This window comes from Lutra lutra, chromosome X, assembly GCF_902655055.1.
Source record: "Lutra lutra chromosome X, mLutLut1.2, whole genome shotgun sequence".
NCBI lineage: Eukaryota > Metazoa > Chordata > Mammalia > Carnivora > Mustelidae > Lutra > Lutra lutra.
Window position 1 is genome coordinate 84,342,561 of NC_062296.1, and position 18,574 is coordinate 84,361,134.

Consider the following 18,574-nt stretch of genomic DNA (forward strand, 5'->3'; position numbering starts at 1 on the left):
TAGAAGTTAGTTAGAATGAGTAAGAACTCCTCTTTCTTACAAGGACCAGAAATCTGGATTTTTGTGATTTGCAGGTAAATAAGATTTTGAGGAACCACCTAATTAGGCCCCACTGGATGTTTGCGATGGACAATATCATCCGGCGAGCGGTGCAGGCCGCGGTCACCATCCTCATCCCAGGTAAGTGCTGCCTGTTGGGTCAAGGTCAGGCCCAGGCTATGGAAGAGACCACCAGTATCCTCTGCGGTCAGCAGTTGTTTTCTCCGTCCCACCTGAGCTGTATACTTCCCTGCAATTCAGTAAATGCTAAGAACTTCCGGAGCCCTACTTAGGTGCCCTCCCGGCATTGCCAAGGAGCCCGCGTGGAGACGGAGCTTGTGATCTGAGAGAGGGAGCCCGGGCCTGAGGGCCAGGGTCCGGCAGGCTGCCCTCTCACATGCTCGGAACGGCTTGAGTTAGTGGCTCCATCTCCTGGCAGACTCCTCCTGTGGTGGCTCAGGCGGTTGTACTCTCATTTGCACTCTCTTGCGAAATGTCAGAGCAGTGTAAGGCCCAGGTCCGCTCTCCTGTGCTGACTTCATCCCGGGGAGGGAGGCTCCGAGCGGCTTCTGTTGACGCTGCCGCTTGCTCTCTCGACTCGGCTCCCTCCCTGTCCCCGCCGCTTCCCCGGGGAGCTTGTTAGGCCCCTTGACTTCATTACGCCCCACTCCAAGCAGGTGCCTTTCTTTAGTAGGAAGAATCCAGGCCCGGCAGGAAGCCCGGTTGTACATTTTAAAGACTGTCCTTGCATGATTTAACATCAGCCTCCGTTTGGTCCTCTATAAGCTGGGGGTGATCATCTTTTCACTGCAGAGAACGGAGCAAAGTCATGTCCTCCCCATTGGTAACGCCAGCTGTCCCCTGATGGAGCGTCACACCAGCCGGGCCGGCCTCCGAGCAGTCTCGTGTGCTGGCGCCGGACATAAGCGACACTGTGCGGCTGGCCTTGCCTAACCGTGCTCCTCTCTCTCCCATCCTCTGGCAGAGCTCCGGGCCCACTTTGAGCCTGCTTCGGAGACCGAAGGGGTGGATAAGGACACTGACGAGGCAGAAGAGGACTATCCCCAGGCAGACCCGCCTGGCCGGCAGGCACCTGTGGCATTCAGAGGGAGCAGCCCCCCTTCGGCGGGTGCCCCCCAGCCCCAACAGCTCCAACACCAGCACTTGAGCCTCCAGCTGGGCGAGCTCAGACAGGAGACCAACAGGTGGGCAGGGGTGGGAAGATCACGGGGGCCAGTAAGGGAATCTGTGGCCTTGCTGAGGGTCCCCCCTCCCCCCAAGAGAGCTGGTCTCTTTAATTCACTTCCTGGCACATAGTAGGTGTTGTTAAAATGTTAAATGAATGAAAGGATTGTCATTTGCTCTGGGCAATCACATCCTGAGTGGACTTATGAAAACCCAACCCACAGGCAGAGCAGACTAGACAGTGCTGGTTCCAGAGGCTGCCTTGTGGCCCGCTCACGGCTCGCGCCGCGGAACACGGAACAGGGAGACGCGGCGCCGGGTGTGCGTGTCGCGGAAGGAACGTTGTGTGCGCGCTGGCAAGCTCTGAAGCAGGACCTTAGGCAGATCTAATCCTTTCTCATGAGAGAGACCTAGAGTGTTTGTTTTAATTTTTGAGAGACCTGGAGTTTAAACTGCAAGGTAGAGGGGGGCAAAATTTTGAAAGCTTTTAAGGTATGACAAATGCAGAAGTTGATAGACTTTGCCCGGCAGGGTTCAGAATCCGCACGTATATGAACGGTCACCTGCAGGCTCAGAGGTTCTTCCCCGGCACGGCTGCCGGTCCCTCTGCCACCTTCCGCTCTCAGTAGGACTAACAGCCAGCAGCGGCCGCAGGTGGCCGCCACACACGTCCTTCCTCCACGGCCGCCGGGCCCTAGCTCGCGGACACGCCGGCTGCTGTGGTGTCTCCCGCCCCGGGGCGGTGGTGCCTGGGGGCCCTGGCTCGGTCCTGAGTGTGGGAGACCAGCGCCTGCGAAGCACTTAGCACAGTCCCGGGTTCCGTCAGTGTCCGCAGGTGTAGTCCCCCTGCTGGCGTCCTCTTTCTGCCGGGCTGCCAGCTCCTTGGCTTCCCCCTCTGAGGGGGAAGGAGCCCGAACGCACCTTCCAGCGACTTGATGAGACTCAGGGAGCCAAGCTGTCAGCACCAGCTCCTCCTGGCAGAGTTTACTGATCACCCTCAGGTCATCTGGTTCATGATACATTTTGAGACAAAATATGCCCGAGCCCTGAGTGCTGGTCTTTGTTTTCAAGGGGAGGAAACGTAAGGGAGGGGCCCAGGTATAGGCTGAAACCAGACTGTTGGGATTGTGTGATTTGGTTTTCTTTGCCCCAATCTCTTAAGGTTCATCCAGTGTTTGAGCTGAACTGAATGGCACTAGGCTCTGAGTAATGGCTTTCTTTTTTTCTCAACCAGACTTTTAGAACACCTAGTTCAGAAAGAAAGAGAGTACCAGAATCTTCTCCGGCAAACCCTAGGGCAGAAAACTCGAGAACTGTATCATCTTCAGTTACAGTTCAGACCTACTGGTGAGTAAGTTTTCACTTGCTTGGACTTGTGTGTGAGACCACCTGAAATGTGGCTAATGTTCTAGTCAGCCTTGCCACAGTTACTGCTTTACTAGAGAGTAACTGTATGCTCTGGAATACTCCTCAGTAATAGAAAAACTGGCACATTCAGAAACGTGCGTGAATCACACATGCATTATGCTCCGTGAGCGCCGACTGAAAGGGCTACACACCGAGTCCCTCGATACAGAATATGGACGCAATTCTCCGTTCAAGGCAAAATTCGAGGGACAGAAAGCACCGCGATGGCGGGGGTGGGGAGGCGACGGTAAAGGGCCGCAAGAACTTCCGGGCCGATGGAAACGTGTCACGCGGATGGTTATAGGACTCCTCATCGAAGTTCACAGCACTGCATACCTAAAAAGGGTGACTGACTGCAGAAACGAAACCTCAGTAAACCTAATTCATTTCATGGCACTTACAGAAGAGCCGCAGCCGGCCACCTCTTGGGATGTGGGAGGGGCGAGCACGGACACCACGTCTCCGTACTGAATTCCACGCCCTCATTTGATTTCCAGCGTAGCTAAGGATGGGACTTCTTAGAAAAGGCATTTTAAAAACTGGAATAAGCATTTAAAGTAGCACACATAGGAGAGCCTGGGTGGCTCAGTGGTGAAGTGTCTGCCTTTGGCTCAGGTCATGATCCCTGGGTCCTGGGATCGAGCCCCACTTTGGGCCCCTCTCGGTGGAAAGCCTGCTTCTCCCTCCCCCAGTCTCCCTGTGTGTTCCCGCTCTCACTATGTCAAATAAATAAAATCTTTAAAAAAAAAAAAAAGTGGTAGACACAGAGCCTGTCCTGTTCCCAAGTAAGTAACAGTACCCTTACCTGTGGTCCCTTTAATCTCTGAACAGTGAATCCAGGAACTGCATGCCGTGGATTAGAGCAGCTCAGACAGGTTTAATTCGTAACCTTTCAAATCACGCTTCTGCTGTGTGTAATAGTTTATTCCATTCAACTTGTTACTTTGGAAGAGTTTTACTGTTAAACATTAATATACAACAAAACAAATTTCCCCTCATCGCAGACACTACAGAGAACCCAGCACCCCTCCTGGGTCTCAGGGGCAAAGAACCGATCCGCAGCTCGTAGACTGGTCACAGCTGCAAGGAGCGGATGAGCGCACAGTAGAGAAGGTAAATGTGCGACAAAGCAAACATTCCTATGCCGTTACCACAAAGCAGCTTAGCTCTTCTGTGTCTGGTATACGCTACAGATTGGTGAAGAGGGCTACACCCTGTCTGATATTCTTAACGACGTCACTAAGGAAGATCTAAGACCGCTTCGGCTGCGGGAAGAATGGCTTCAAAGCGCTGTAATAGAAAACGGCTCTTTTCCTGTGATTGCGCTTCTAAACCAGCAGAAAGCAAAGTGGCGCTCGCCTTCCCCTCAATGAAATTAATTTCCTTTCTCATCTGGGCCTTAGTCAGAAAACCAGCTACCCAACTTCCCCTCTAGCTCTGGAGTTTTGTTCAGGTAACGCTGGGTACCAGTCGGAGGAACGTGAAACCCCAGAACTCCCGCCCCGCAGCAGTCCTCTGCCCTCCGAGCCTCCCCAGCTCTTCTCCCCTCAGCCTGCCCCGCACCCGGCCGCCCTGTACATGCCTCTGAGGCCACGTGCCGCTCCTACTGGAGCCCAAAGACAAGGGCACAGAGCTCTAAGTCAGGAACACATTTTGGCCATCTAGACAAGTCTCGGATTGTACACTGTAGCTTTTGACATTAAGGGCTCCTACTCGGTGGTGTGGCTCTGAACTTCTCTTTTCTTGCGACTCTAAAGCAGACTCTCGGTTCTTTCGCAGTGGTGGTCTCCGCTGCAGGCTCTGGACGGCGGTCTCCCAGTACCGAAGAAGGGCTCAGCGGTCCCCGGCCTCCCAAGATGAGGCTGAACCAGTTGGCTAGGCCAGGGGACAGAGGGCGCTGAGCGGACATCTTTGTTGTTAAAAAGTTGGTAACATACACATGAATTCCATGGAGTTTACACAAGGAAAACCTCTTTATTTAAGAACTTGAAGTTTTAGAGAATTACTGATTTTGGATTGTTTTTTCAAACCTCTTACAAACATGTTTTAAAGGTGAGTAGAACTTTATGTATTGGGAGAACAGCGAGTGAACTCTAATTTTGACATCCCAGAACATTACAGAATTCTGTAAAATTTCCATGTAGCTGTGCTGGAAAACTCCATACACCCTATAGCACGGACTGGAAAGGTGAAGCAGGTGTTTAAAGTAACAGGGTGGGATGGGCATCACTGTTTTAGACCACAGTTTACTGTAAACTGGCATTGTACTTAAGATAAAATTGATAAGAATATGCCTTGTATTTAATGTTTGATATGAATGTAAATAGAAAACCATTAAGAAAATAGATTTGTATTTAATGTATAAATGAAGAAAACTAAATTATTTGGCCTTTGAAATGATCAGGAAGTGGTCTTATTTAAAAATGGTGTCATTGGGGCACCCAGCTGGCTCGGTCAGTGGAGTGTGGGACTCTTGGTCTCTGGGTCATGAGTTCGAGCCCCAAGCTGGGTGTAGAGAGAACTTAAAATCTTTGAAAAAGTAAAAATGGAGTTGTCCTTCTGCCCCCTGCCTGGAGGTAATAACGTATTTGAGAGCAGACGGTCACCGAGCCGCGGCTGCAGCCCCAACGCTGCTGAGGGTGAGCAGGCGGAGCGCTCGCTGTTCGGGGAGGCGCCGCTGCAAGGTCCAGGGAGTGCTCCCACGCCCCTCGAGGGTAGGAATGGCTTTAGATTTAGTTGTATATTATTTAGCAGATGCTTTTCAGTTATTAAAAGAAATAGAACCATTTCAAGGAAATAATCTGAAATCTAAAATAACCTTATATAACATTCACACTAAGTACTGAAGTGTGCAGTAACAGCTTTTAATGCAACACTGTACAAAACACATGCACTTACTACCTTAACCTACATTCTTCTTACGGGGTTTTCTTCCTTACCGAAGTTGAGAACAGAGTCCCTTACAGATGGAGCCCAAGAGCCCCCTGAAGGTGTCGCCATCCATCACGTGCGCTCGCCCCTTAACTGATGGACTTAAACTTGATCCACTGATTGGCACCCCGAACTTCAAAAGGCGGATCGCTGCTGTAAATGTGATAGCCTAGCTCTTCCAAAGGCGGTTCAGGATCAGCAGTGGCAAACTGGGCAGCATCCTCAATTTCCTTCCTCACTTCAACATCAATTTCCTAAAAATCAGATTATGGTTCAAGAGGCTTTTAAATAACCAGCCGCTTAGGACACCAACTAGTTCTACTCGGAACCTGTTGCTAGTAGGGAACCAGAACTCTTCTAGGCCTGGAAGTACTAACGGTTGCTATTTTTGAAGAAGTGTTTATAACGGCAATGATCACAGGAATATTTTGGAGCCCCACTGGGAACCCTGATGGATACCTGAAGTCTATTTTTAGGAACACAGAACTGTGCTGCTGGGTTTCAAGGTTAAGCAAATAGGACTGCTTCATATCCTGCTGACACCACAATCCATCCTTTCCCACTGACCGAGGCAGCTCCCCCAGGAACGGCAGCTTTCTGGGTGCAGAAACACTGGTTGAGCCTACCTTTAATTCTTCAACGCTGGCCAGATTGCTGTTCACCATTCTATCCTTGAGCAGCATGATAGGGTCACTCTTACTTCTTACTTCCTGAATCTCTTCTCGGGTACGGTAACTACAAGAAGGCAAACAAGTAGGTCAGAACAGTTGTCTCTGCCACAGAGCTCTCCCCGGGGACATGATGCCATTATGTTCTCAAAATACAAGAACGCTGCCTCTAACATTCTAGTATCTTTCACAGAGCACTCTGCCCTGGCAATTCCTTGGGCTTCTCAGGCATTCTGACAACAGAGCTCAAGCCTGTATGTGCCGCGCTCCTCGACATGTAGGATATGGAGAGAGCGGTAGGGCTGCATTACGTGCCATTTAGGTGGGTCGCAGGAACCGCAGACCGCCAAGTAGGAGACAGAGGAGCCCAGAGAAGTGGGGCCGGCAAAAACTTGGACGGTAGGTTTTCTAATTCCTGATTCTAGAATACAACTGACCCTTGAACAGAGCGCCAACCCCTGCCATGGACACAGCTGAAAATCTACCACTTTGAGTCCCGAAAAACAACTTACTAATAACAATTAATAGACATTGTGTATGTTGCATGTATTATATGCTGTATTCTTAAGCCAGAAGTGTGAGAGAAAATACCGAATAGTAATGTTTTTATTGAAAATCCGTAAGATGGACCCGCGTGGTTCAAACCTGTGTTGTTCAAGGCTCAACTGTACATCCCCATCCTACATCTTTGAAACCTGTTATTTCAAGTAACACTAAAAGGGAGGACTCTGTTTTCCTGAAAACACCAAGTGTTATTTTTCCACATAAGCTGCTCTTTGTAACCTTTTCCCTTCGAACTCCAGTCTACTCCCAGGCTTGACAGGGCAGGCTTACTCGGACTAAATCCACTTCTATTTGTCACACTTACTAAGTGCCGAATTCCACTATCTTCCTAGTGTAACCTATTCTGTTTTGACTGATCTATTTCAACATACTGAATGCCCCTTGTTGCCAGGTGGCCTCGCCCCATACCAGCCAGGTTTTCAAGTTCTGGCTCTATGGTGGGGTAACGTCTACAAAAGCTACATGCCCGGAAACATATATACTCTATGCCATCAACCTGTTCTGTGCAACGATTTCTCTCTACAATTTCTTAAAGCAACGTCTATCCCCAACGTGGGACTTGAATTCACAAATCCGAGAGTCATGTGCTCTACCCCGAGCTGGCCAGGTGCCCCTCTCTGCAGTTTACTGCTGCTCATGTTAACATGTGCAGATTACATATTCTAGGGATTTTCAGAATGCTTCCAGGGAAAGAGTCGAACAACTACTCAACACCAACTACTTCACTGCATGAAGCCCCCTGGTGTCTGGCTTCCAAAGCGAATGTTGAAACGCTTTGCTTTTTCATCTGAGTAGCACCGTGCGAGGCCCACCCACTCGGGACCCCACACTGATTTCCCATGACCATACCTGACGCCAGGGTCGCTCATGCTGTGTCCGTGGTAACGGTAGGTCTGTAGCTCCATCAGTATGGGCCCCTAAAACAGAACCCAGTGGAGGCGGAGACAATGGGCACAGCACATCCTTCCAGAGTCAGAGATGTTCTCTTATCAGATTCTCTATTAGTTGGCTGAGTTGTCAAGAACTTCCTCTTAGCTAATACCTATGTATTCCATGTTTCATCCTTCTCATTAAGAATCAAAAAGGCTGGGGCGCCTGGGTGGCTCAGTGGGTTAAGCCTCTGCCTTCGGCTCAGGTCATGATCTCAGGGTCCTGGGATCGAGCCCCGCATCGGGCTCTCTGCTCAGCGGGGAGCCTGCTTTCCCCACTCCCTCTGCCTGCCTCTCTGCCTACTTGTGATCTTTAAAAAAAAAAAATCAAAAAAGCATCCAGCATGTTACAGAGCTCACTGACATTAAATTTTCCTCAGCATTGCCTCTGATAAATAATAATCCTATAAAACAGCTGAGATTTAATACAGAAAAACCTATTAGAAAGCAGGTATGTCACTAAGGGAGGGCATAGTTTTTATCTTCAGGATCAATAAAACTACTTTTTCCCCCTCAGTCAGAGGAAATGATCTACAAGCATTTGGAGCCTTTTTAAAAAGCTAGAGAAAAATACTAACACAATCTCGCAGAATACGCCTAAAAGCAAACCTCTAAGTGTGCTGGAAAGTGCAGGACAGGCGAACTAAAGCTAGGTTGTATGTCAATCTCTACCTCATGTACCCTCGGAGAGGCCGACACCCCAACCTCCGCACAGGTCTGGCTAGCGTGTGACAAAGTTGATTCTCACTGACAACATCTGGGTAGCAGCCCTGTGATGCTGCCGGCCAGCCCGACCACCAAGACCGCGTCCTCTGGTTATACCACCCCCGTCTTCCAGAAGACATCTTTGAACACTGAGGGGAGAAGGGAGATCTAGGATCCCTGGGGCAGTTTGGTGTAGTAGTTGAGGGACGGGGAGGCCCTGCTCTCAGTCCAAGCGCCTGGGATCCAAACCAGGCTGTCACATATAGTAGCTTTGTACCCTTAACTGCTGTGCCTAGGTTACTCTTTTACAGGCGAGGGGACCTAACTCAAGGACTGTGCTGATTGACACAGAAGTGCTTACTGCGTCGTCGGACACCTGTCAATCCCTCACTGTTCCCTCTTTTTCTGTTCTCTGTCATCCAGGAGGTACTGGAAAACAGAGAAGGTTGAGCTTAAAGGGGTTTCGAAACGCTCCCCTAATTCCAAAATCAGGCTGTGAATGAACACAGAAATAAATTTATAATAATAAACCAGTGATCGTGTTTCCATGTACGTCTGTACCCTGCACGTTCTTTCAGGAACTGGGGAGGACGGGAATGATACTCCCCAAGCCCCAGCCCTCTAGTCTGGGGAGTCCCAGTGTAGATTCCTGAGCTCAGTGCCACCTCCGACATACTCGGTTTCATTCCGTTCTCCTTGCGTGCAGCCCCTCTCCATCTCCCTTCCTCCTCCACTCCCCACATGCATCACTGCTAGCCCAGTCTTACCACACGGGGCATGTCTCGGAAAGGTAAACCCCAGGGACGTGCTTCCTAGGCTGTGAACGCCAACTGAACACCCTTCCACTAGCTCTGATGGTACCTGAGCCAATTTCACTGTGTCCTCTCCCTCCACTACTTTACCTGAAAGGTCAAGATTCTCAGGACTGAAAAAACAAGACTAAGATGACACACTTTAACCCTCATATTTAACTTAAGGAAGACAAGCTTACACTGAACGCTTCTCATCCAAGCAAAGTTCTGTGCTAAGCGCTGTGAGGCTCGCCAATCTGCTCAGTCAAGGGGCTTATGATTAATGGGGAGGAGGAGCGGAGGGCGGAGGCACAGAATTAAACCACAAGGCATAATGCTGAAGGAGCGCTCAAAGGAGAGAGCCACGCCAAATGCAGGCATCGAGGGATGCTTCCCAAGAGGTGAGCTACCAAGACCATGGTGTTTACAAAAGGACCCGATTCACTGGCCTCTGCTTCTACCTTATACACACCTCAATTGCCAGCCACCCCTGATGAGCTGTAAGAGACACACGGGAGGCATTCTTTTAATTTTAAGGTAAATGTCAACAGAAATCTCTGACCCGGAGGCCCAAGAGAAAGTCTTACCTTTCCAGATCTACAGTAGGCAGCTGCAAACCTTGTTGCCTCCCGGACACACAAGATGTCCATTCCATCTACCTGTTCAGACACAGGAAAGGGCAAAGCATAAACCAAATGCATCAGACCACTTTCACTTTACAGGACCCATCCATGCGCTGAGAACAGAGAACTCTGCGATCTGTCTGAGGCGGTCAAGGACCCACAAAGGGGTGGCCCCAGCCTCACACCAGGTGTCCTCACCCTCAGCCCAGGGATGAAGTCGCCTCTCTTGTAGTAGTCTGTGCTGGCCGCTGCTCTCTCAACAGATGTTCCCATTCCATAGCGGTTATTCTCACAGATGAAAATACATGGCAGTTTCCACAAAGCTGCCATGTTGTAAGCTTCAAATATCTGACCCTGGAAGTGTGGATAAGAAGTTCAAGTGGTTTTATCTGGCTATTTTTCTATAGACTACTACGTCATCCCCAACAGCCGCTGCTCTCCCTAGCATGAAAGCTTTCCCAAAAAATGGAGAGCTTCTCCTTCTACAACAGAGCTTTTAAGGCAAAGGAGTGTGTGTGTGTGTGTGTGTGTGTGTGATGGGGGGTGGGGAAGACACGACAAGCATCATCTCTTTTTGCAAACAAAGTGACAAACCAAACACCACCACTTGTTTTGGTGGGGCCAAGCAGTGGGGCCAAGGCAGTGGTACAGAATACGTTAGGAAGAGACCAACATGTAAAACTTCGTGGCTACCTCCTGCTATGCTTTACTATAAATGGGTAACAGAGCGAGCCGCTGTCTGAGAACCCGCCTTCGGAGCAGGGCCTCAGTGTTGTCCATGGCCTGGTGAGGACTCAGAGCATGACAGGAAAAGTACGAGCCAAGGCTCAGAAACCACGAGAGGAGTCTGATGATGCCACGGCATCCAAGAGAGGTCTGCACATTACAGGACTGGCGGAACAGCTAGTCTGCCCTGGATGAAGATGTAAAAAGGTCCATCACCCACAGAGTGTTTGTGAAGCCCGGAGGCGGAGGAGAGCGCCTCCGCGGGGCGCCGGCACGAAGCGCTTGTACCACACGCCAACAAAGGAAACCTGTAATGCGGCCGTAAACCCCACTTCCGGCCTGCCCTGAACGGCTACTTCAACTGCTAAGCAACAAACTCCTTGTCCACCCATGGAACTAGAACTACGCAAGTTTGGAAACAAAACTACAAGGGTTACTACTGCCAAGTCAAGAGACACGTACTCACCTGATTAGCAGCACCGTCGCCATATAAAGTCAGACAGACCTCATCCTTTCCGTTATACTTACAGGCCAGAGCAATCCCCGCTCCCAAGGGCACCTAGTATTGAGGACAACCAAGAAAAGAACCACAGACATCCATGAGAGGAGAAAGTAATGCTCCGAATTTTAAGCCCTGGCCAGAATTTAAGAGATGACACTGTCATCACAAACTCCCCACACTCTCCCTACCCCTAACTACCCTACCGCCAGTATTGCAATCAAACTGGTACAGCAACATGAATAATTCTACCTTAATCATTAAACAGTAACACTTCTATAAAGATTCAACTACTGAAGAGCCAAAGTACAAAACCTAGCTCTTTTTTTTTTTTTTAACATACAGCAGCAGCACATTACAAAGGCAAACAATTTTATAATTTTACGCCATTCTTCATTTCCTTGCATTTTTTTTTTAATTCTAGTTAACACATAGTGTTACCGCTGGTTTCAGGAGAACTTAGTGATTCGTCACTCACATATCACATCCAGGCTGTAACTTCATTATTCAGTAACTGAGGAGAACAAAGAGGATGGACTGTATGACCACAAAAGCTGGACTGATTACTGACGTGGCCCCTAAGATCCTGATCACCTGCCTTTCCTCCTCAGATACCTGCACCCACAGTCTATAGCAGGGGGAGGAAGGGCTAAGTGGATGTAACAAAGCAATTAATGTGCTTAAATATAAACGAAAAGGTGACAGGATAGGCCGCTGCTAGGGGTTCTTGCTTACGTATAAAATGTTAAAAATTACCTAAAAAGAAGAATTTTAAATCACTGTCCAAATCTATTAACTGATCAAACGGTAAGCTCTGAATCAACAGGTCCTTTAAAATACACCCAGCACCCAAAGTACTAAAATACGTGAAAGGGAAGCTCTCCCAGGTAGGACATGTTAAGACATGGTCCAGGGCCAAATCTAGGAAAGCGGGCAATCCTCGTCCTCCACGAGGATCACCTGAGCTCCGACGATGCCGTTGCCCCCGTAGAAGTTCTTGGCGTACATGTGCATCGATCCTCCTTTCCCTTTAGCACAGCCTCCTCTTCGTCCTACAAATGGCAGCACGTGCACATACACATCAACGCAAATATACAAGGGAAAACCACACCCCAAGTATTTACTTAAGAGGCTCAACCGCTGGAACTCACAGGCTAATTCAATTCTATAAGCACCCTTCCCTCTATGCAAACACAGATTCTACCCTTATGTCCTGGTCCTTTCAGGAAGGTCGATCCAGTCCCATGTCCTTGAGTTTTCCAGCTCGCTAACCACTGAGTCTCCTTTAGATGGTAGCCTCGTGATACCCTGGACTTTTTTTTTTCTTTTTTCTTTTTTTTTTTTGCCAGCTACGTCTTCTGAGTTCTCCCGCACTGGTACACTGAACAGTTCAAGAGTCAAGGGGGGTAACAAAGGGAATAGTAAAAAGATTCCTAGAATTTAAACTGTATACAATGGAATGTTCCTACTCTCAATTTTCTTTCTATGACTGCTAATTTCTACTGGTGTGCTTGAGTGACAAACAGTATTCTAATTTTATAAAGCTAACGTTTTTAGACTTACTAAACATTCACCTGAGGGGCCAGGTGACCTCAAAAATAGTTTGCTAAAAAGCACAACAGATATATCAGAGCCCCACAAGGGAGAGCGGCTTTTATTTCATACTCAAAAAGGTTTTAACGTTAAGCTGTAACAGCATCTTAATATGAGAAATCTGCACTTACTTCACTAATTTCCCCTTTTTAAAAATCAACAGCAAACCTGTAAGCTCTGCGAGAATTTCTCGGACAGAAAGCCCACGAGTGAAGGTAAAGCCATGAGCCCGATAGGCTGTGATGAGATGGTCTGTAGGATTTATGCCGGCCTCCAGGCCCACACAACAAGCTTCCTGCGTTAAAGGAAGAAGCAGTTAATGAGTCAGTAACATACACATTTCTAGATAAAAATCCCTAGCCTATTATGAAAATTTGGCCCAGTAGAACTCTTAATAACCACAACAGGAGCTCCATTTTTTTTGTAAAGATTTTTAAATTTGACAGATCACAAGTAGGCAGAGAAGCAGGCGGGGCGGGGCGGGGGGCGGGGAGCAGGCTCCCCGCTGAGCAGAGAGCCTGACACGGGGCTCGATCCCAAGACTCGGAGACCACAACCCGAGCCGAAGGCAGAGGCCTTAACCCACTGAGCCATCCAGGCACCCCAGGAGCTCCATTTTTCATCAGAAACAGAACAGAGTGAAAAGTTAAGCCAGAAGCTACCAACTGGAAATCCACAGATTTACTGTTTCAAGCCGGTACAGTGATTTGGAAAAAAATTCCTGAATAAGATGTCAACAAAACTGGGAGAATTTCATATGAAAACTGAAACTGGAGCGCCTGGGTGGCTCAGTGGGTTAAGCCTCTGCCTTCTGCTCAGGTCATGATCTCAGGGTCCTGGGATCCAGCCCTGCATTGGGCTCTCTGCTCATCAGGGAGGCTGCTTCCCACCCCACCCCTGCTGCCTGCCTCTCTGCCTACCTGTGAGCACTCTGTCAAATAAATAAAATCTTTTAAAAATAAAGAAAAATAAATAGAATTGAAACTTCTGTTATCTCTTGAAGAACCAAAACCAGGAAGCATTAACCCCAGATTTCCATATGACACCAACTGGCTAGAACTAAGTGATGGTGTCTCCGGGTGGGCGGGGCCTGCCCACTCCAGTCCACGAGCAGTCCCGCCTTCTTCACTAATTTATTCCACCCAGCTCGTCCCCACAGGTATTTGAATTTGTAACCCTTGGCCTAAACCAGAAAAACAAAACACAAAGGGAAAACCCTCTCGCCCACAAGTATATGCACTACAGGTGATCACAAAGCCATCAAGGTGCTGGACACCAGCAGCGGGATGTGTGTGTGATTTCCTCAGCATGAGCTTCGGAGCCGGCCTCGCAAGCTCGTCTGTGTTCTGACAGGCTGGCCTCAAATCCTTCAGGTGCGTAAGGCAGGGTGAAAAACTACAAACCATACTTAACTGCAATTGTAACTACAAACCATACTTAAAACTCCTACATCTAACATGGTTTTACTACAAAACCACCACTCACCTGACCATCACACAAGTGACAGAAACCACGAATAATCTTCTGCTTGTACAGCTGATCTGCCTTTAACTCCATCCGGCGGACCGTCTGCATCATCCTGTAGTACTTGAGCCCGTCCTCCCTGGTGAGCACTGTGGTGACAGGAGGGCCCTCCTCCAGCCGGTGAAGATCGCATTTCTGAAATGGAATCAGTTAACTTCCAGTTACTACAATGTAAACAAGGACAACCCACTGTAAGATCTATTATCTCACTGCGATAATATTTAACTCAAAAACCAGCAGAGGAGCACAAAAGAAATGCCGCACATTGCTTCTGACCCCTTAAATCATAAAGCTCATTCTGCAAGAGGATCGAGTTTAGAGGAAAGAAATCGAAGATGACTCCCCCCGCCCCAATCCATGGGAGTCAAATGAGTTATAGAGGCTGAAAGACAAACTTCCAAAGAAACTTTTTTTTTCTAAGATTTATTTGAAAGTGAGCACACACAGGAGCAGCAGCAGCAGGAAAGGAAGAAGCAGACTCTCCACTGAGCAGAGAGCCTGACGCAGGCCTTGTGGACCTGTGGAAAAATTACTAACACAAAGCAAAACACCTCTTACCTTAATTTCAAATGTAGCATCATTTGCAAAATTACGGGAGGCCACGAGCACTCTGCTTGCCTTGAAAGACCAAAATATACAAATGTATCAGCACTTTTTATTGTCAGGTATTTTTGAAAGTCATTATTATTATTTATCAGTTATCAAGATGCAGTCCTGGATTTTTCATAAGCCCCAACGTATTCACGAGTGTATCCTCCACTCTCTTTACTTTGTTGAGATCTTGCCTTTAAAATGAATCCATGCTCTGGCCAATGAAACATGATCACACCCACTTCAGAAGTTAACAGTAGAAAGAGAAAGGAGGCAAAAATCAAACCCATCCACTTGGCCATTTTGTTTCCAAAGAAATTACAGTGAAAACAGAATGAAGTTAATGGCCAAACTGAAGAGACTAGATAACCTGTGGGCTTTGTTTATTTCTGCTATTTGCAGTCATAACCAGACAATGAACAAGCCAAAACTTTACTTTCAGAATGAGTCTTCATATAAAACTATGATCCAATTCCCATTTCAGGTAAACCACTATCCTATGACACGGCTCCACAACAAACTATTTTAAACCACTCAAAGTATGAGATACAAGCCTCAGGAGGGAGAGATGTTCTCTGCAACCAGTGTTCCATTCTTGCTGTTTGCGTGGCTGTTAGTGCTTGGGTGGTAAAAAGCGGGGAAATGTTTCCTTTCGACTTCTTCAACTGAATATATTTGCTCACAACAGAAGTACTCTACGTGATGGCTAAGGTCCAGATTAGACCACACACATTTAAGCAATTGCTATTACTGTATTATTTTAGCCACATTCTGCCACATTTTCAAACACTGATATGTAAATTGACATGACTTCTTTCCATGGAGACCTCAAGCACATTCTTCAGATACCACAAAAAGTACAACTGAAGTTGTAGTCCACTCTTGCTTTTATCCAGCTAACAAATTATTGTAACTCAAAATTCATTTCTATTTGATTTGGGTGGTATTATATGACTTTTGAAGAGGCCAAAGTTTTACTGCGATGAAGTGCAATTTGCATTTCATGCCAATGCACTGCTGGAAGAATGGAAAACACAAGCAAGAGTATGTAGAGCAACCGAGCAAATGAGCCTCTGGTATTAATGACTTCTCTCTGTTCCTAGGGACACAAGGTGACAGTAATTTGAAAACGCACACACCAGTTTTTCTTCTACTGTAGAAGTTTTTTTCTACTGCAGCCCTTTAAATTTAACCTGATTCAGAACTAAGACACTCACATAAAGTTGAAAACATGTTTCCATTACTTAGATTCAACTAAAAAGTGAAGATGTGAACATTAAATAGCCTAGAGCCTGGCACACATTAAGAGCTCAAGAAAGGCTGGATGTATCTTGTGATATACAGAAATAAAACTTTCAGATGGATCTAGTTGCAATTAAATGCTAGTAACGGATGAACCAAATTGTGTTTTGTAGTTATTTCAGTCAAAGGGGTTCCCAGAAGAGTATACTTCCTACTTTTCAATGATCTCTGCACATTCTAGGCAGAACTGCCCCAAAACCCTGGGAGTTACTAGAACTTGAAGCGCAAGTCAAGCTTGGCTGCTAGGTGTACCCAGTAATACTACCTCCCCACACCAAGAGATCAAAATGCTTGAAGGCATTAGGCGCACCTAAAAGCTAGAGCCATAAATAGTGCTAACCTTCCACCCTCCCAAGCAGCACTGCTGTTTTCTTTAGCTACTTTTACCCTAAGCGTCTGTGTTTAAGGGGGAGGGCGGTTTCCTCTAGGTTCTGCCTGACTGGTCTTGAAGTGACTGCCAAGAAAAACCCAACGTTGAGGAACGAGGGGGAGGTGGTTTCTAGGGAGCATGACCCGGACTTAACCCTCCAGAGCTGGGGGCAGGTGTTCCACAAATGTATACCCAACTGGGCACCGAAATACCACTGAACACAGATGGACCGGGCACTATTTGGAAAGGTTAACGTACGCGTCACGCGTTTCAGCTTCACGACAACCCCACGAGATGAATACTCGTAGTACCTCCTCTTCAGAGAGAAGGTAACCGAGCACGGGAGATTTAAAAAAAAAAAAAAAAAAAAAAAAAAAAACCTGCCCAAGGTTACAGGGCTCGTAAATGGTGAGGCAGGTGTTTGAACGCAACTGGTCTCGGGATTTCACGCTCTTAACATACTACACGGCCTCTCAATCAAGAAGAATGTAATTAGGAAGATTTAAAATGGGTGGGAAGGATCAACTGGATCCTCAGGGATGCCCAAGGCCCCCTTTTCTATCCGCAGTAAAAGAACAAATACTTCTGGAGCACACCTACTTTAGTCGGTGCCGGAAACCGCGGCTGACCTCCCCGCGGACCTCGTAGAGCTCCCCTCCCCCACTTCGCTGCCGAAGGGCCGGGCAGCCGCTCGTCCCGGGGCCGGGAGCGGACTGCCAGGCGCGAAGGCAAAACAAAAGGCCCGTGGCCCTCCGGCCGCTCCGCAGCGCCACACCGCGCGCCCCCAGACCCGGGCCGTCCTCCAGCGTCCTCCGGGATCCGGCCCCAACTCGGCCCCGCTAGCGCCCTACCCCGGGCCGCCCACGCTGCCTCACCGGCTTCTGGGCGACGCCCAACACGCGAGAGACAGCGGCGAGCATCTTCCTCATGGATAGCCGGCAGTGGCGGCAGCGGCGGCAGCGACTCCCAGCGACTCAAGCAGCGGGACCCCCAAATCTCCAAGTCTCCTTCAGGCGCCCGGAGCGGACGCCACGCCTAAACCGCAGCACGACGAGACGCACGGAAACACGTCATGCGCCGCGCCGGGCCGCAGGCCAACCAGGAGGGTTCCTAGGGTGTGCCCCGCCCACCAAGAAGGCCCGCGGCCGCTCAGTGGGTGTCGGCGCCAGAGAGGGAGGGGCCTGGGAGCTCCTTCCGTCACCACGCCGCGGAAGGGTGAGGATGCGTAACGCGTCGGCCTGGGAAAGTGAAGCCCCGCCTTCAGGGCCCCGCGGGAAAATGGCCTTTTTCTTGGGTTTAGCGACCTATGGTGCTCCCAGACCTGCCGGTGCTGCACTTTTGCAGCTTTCGCTCAGGGCACGGGATGGTGAAGATTTACGGCATGGTCGGAGCCAAAAGACAGAACATCTGGTTTCTGTAAATGGTTCTGCTGCTAACTTGTTTTAAAGAGATCATGTAACCGTTGTAAAATGCCGTCCTGTCTACCTGAGCTACGATCTAACAACCGGTTCCCCAGGTAAATTTTGAGAGATCACTGGAAAAAGCCTTTAGCTCTCGTTATTGGTTCACAAGCTCAACGTGAGTTAACAGCATAACACATCTGATAATAAAAGCATACGCCAAGAAGCACAAAAAACAACTCTAGGTGCTATTCAGTGAGTTCCCAGGTCAAAAGGCTGGTTGTGGGCTACTGGGATTTCACCTGGGGTACGGTGTTCAGATTTGAGCTCTCCATTTAAGGGGTACAGTGTCAAAAATGGGTGGAATCCAGGGGACTGGTCAGAAGGGTGAGAGGCTGAAATTATAATTTGTGAAGAATGATTAAAAGAGGGGAAAAGCCAGATTAACTTGGGAGTGGGCTAGGTTGTGTTTTGTTAACATAATGAACATTGACCTTCATATTTCAGTCACTCCAAGAACTTGAAATGACTCAAGTCACCTTGTTTGCACTACAGGTCCCTCGGAGCTTGGTTGGGGCTCTGCCCCATGTCATCTTCCCTCTGGCACTCAGAGAGATGCAACAGCCTCTCTCAGGAGCTTAGCACGGTGTAGGGCAAAGAGATCATTTCAGCTGACTCTCAAAGCTTCTACCCAGAAGTGATACATGTCTTCTCAATTTCCGTAAAC

General features: G+C 48.4%; 2 protein-coding genes across 2 annotated transcripts in view; one reads left to right on the forward strand and one right to left on the reverse strand.

The window, feature by feature from the left end:
- The window catches only part of MAP3K15 (mitogen-activated protein kinase kinase kinase 15), a 116,455-nt gene extending 112,541 nt beyond the window's left edge, over positions 1-3,914 (forward strand). Inside the window, 5 exon segments of the mRNA XM_047715313.1 lie at positions 75-180; positions 1,025-1,244; positions 2,459-2,571; positions 3,636-3,653; positions 3,656-3,914. Coding sequence (XP_047571269.1) covers positions 75-180; positions 1,025-1,244; positions 2,459-2,571; positions 3,636-3,653; positions 3,656-3,885 — 687 coding nt within the window. The 3' untranslated portion in view covers positions 3,886-3,914.
- On the reverse strand, positions 3,541-17,505 carry PDHA1 (pyruvate dehydrogenase E1 subunit alpha 1). Its single transcript, XM_047715314.1, has 11 exons — positions 17,323-17,505; positions 14,743-14,802; positions 14,146-14,319; positions 12,829-12,955; positions 12,028-12,119; positions 11,035-11,127; positions 10,041-10,196; positions 9,807-9,878; positions 7,644-7,711; positions 6,189-6,297; positions 3,541-5,816 (listed from the first exon to the last, which is right to left on the reverse strand). The coding sequence occupies exons 1-11, from the start codon at positions 17,374-17,376 to the stop codon at positions 5,652-5,654; spliced, it is 1,170 nt and encodes a 389-aa protein (XP_047571270.1). The 5' UTR covers positions 17,377-17,505; the 3' UTR covers positions 3,541-5,651.
- Positions 17,506-18,574: the final 1,069 nt, after the last annotated feature.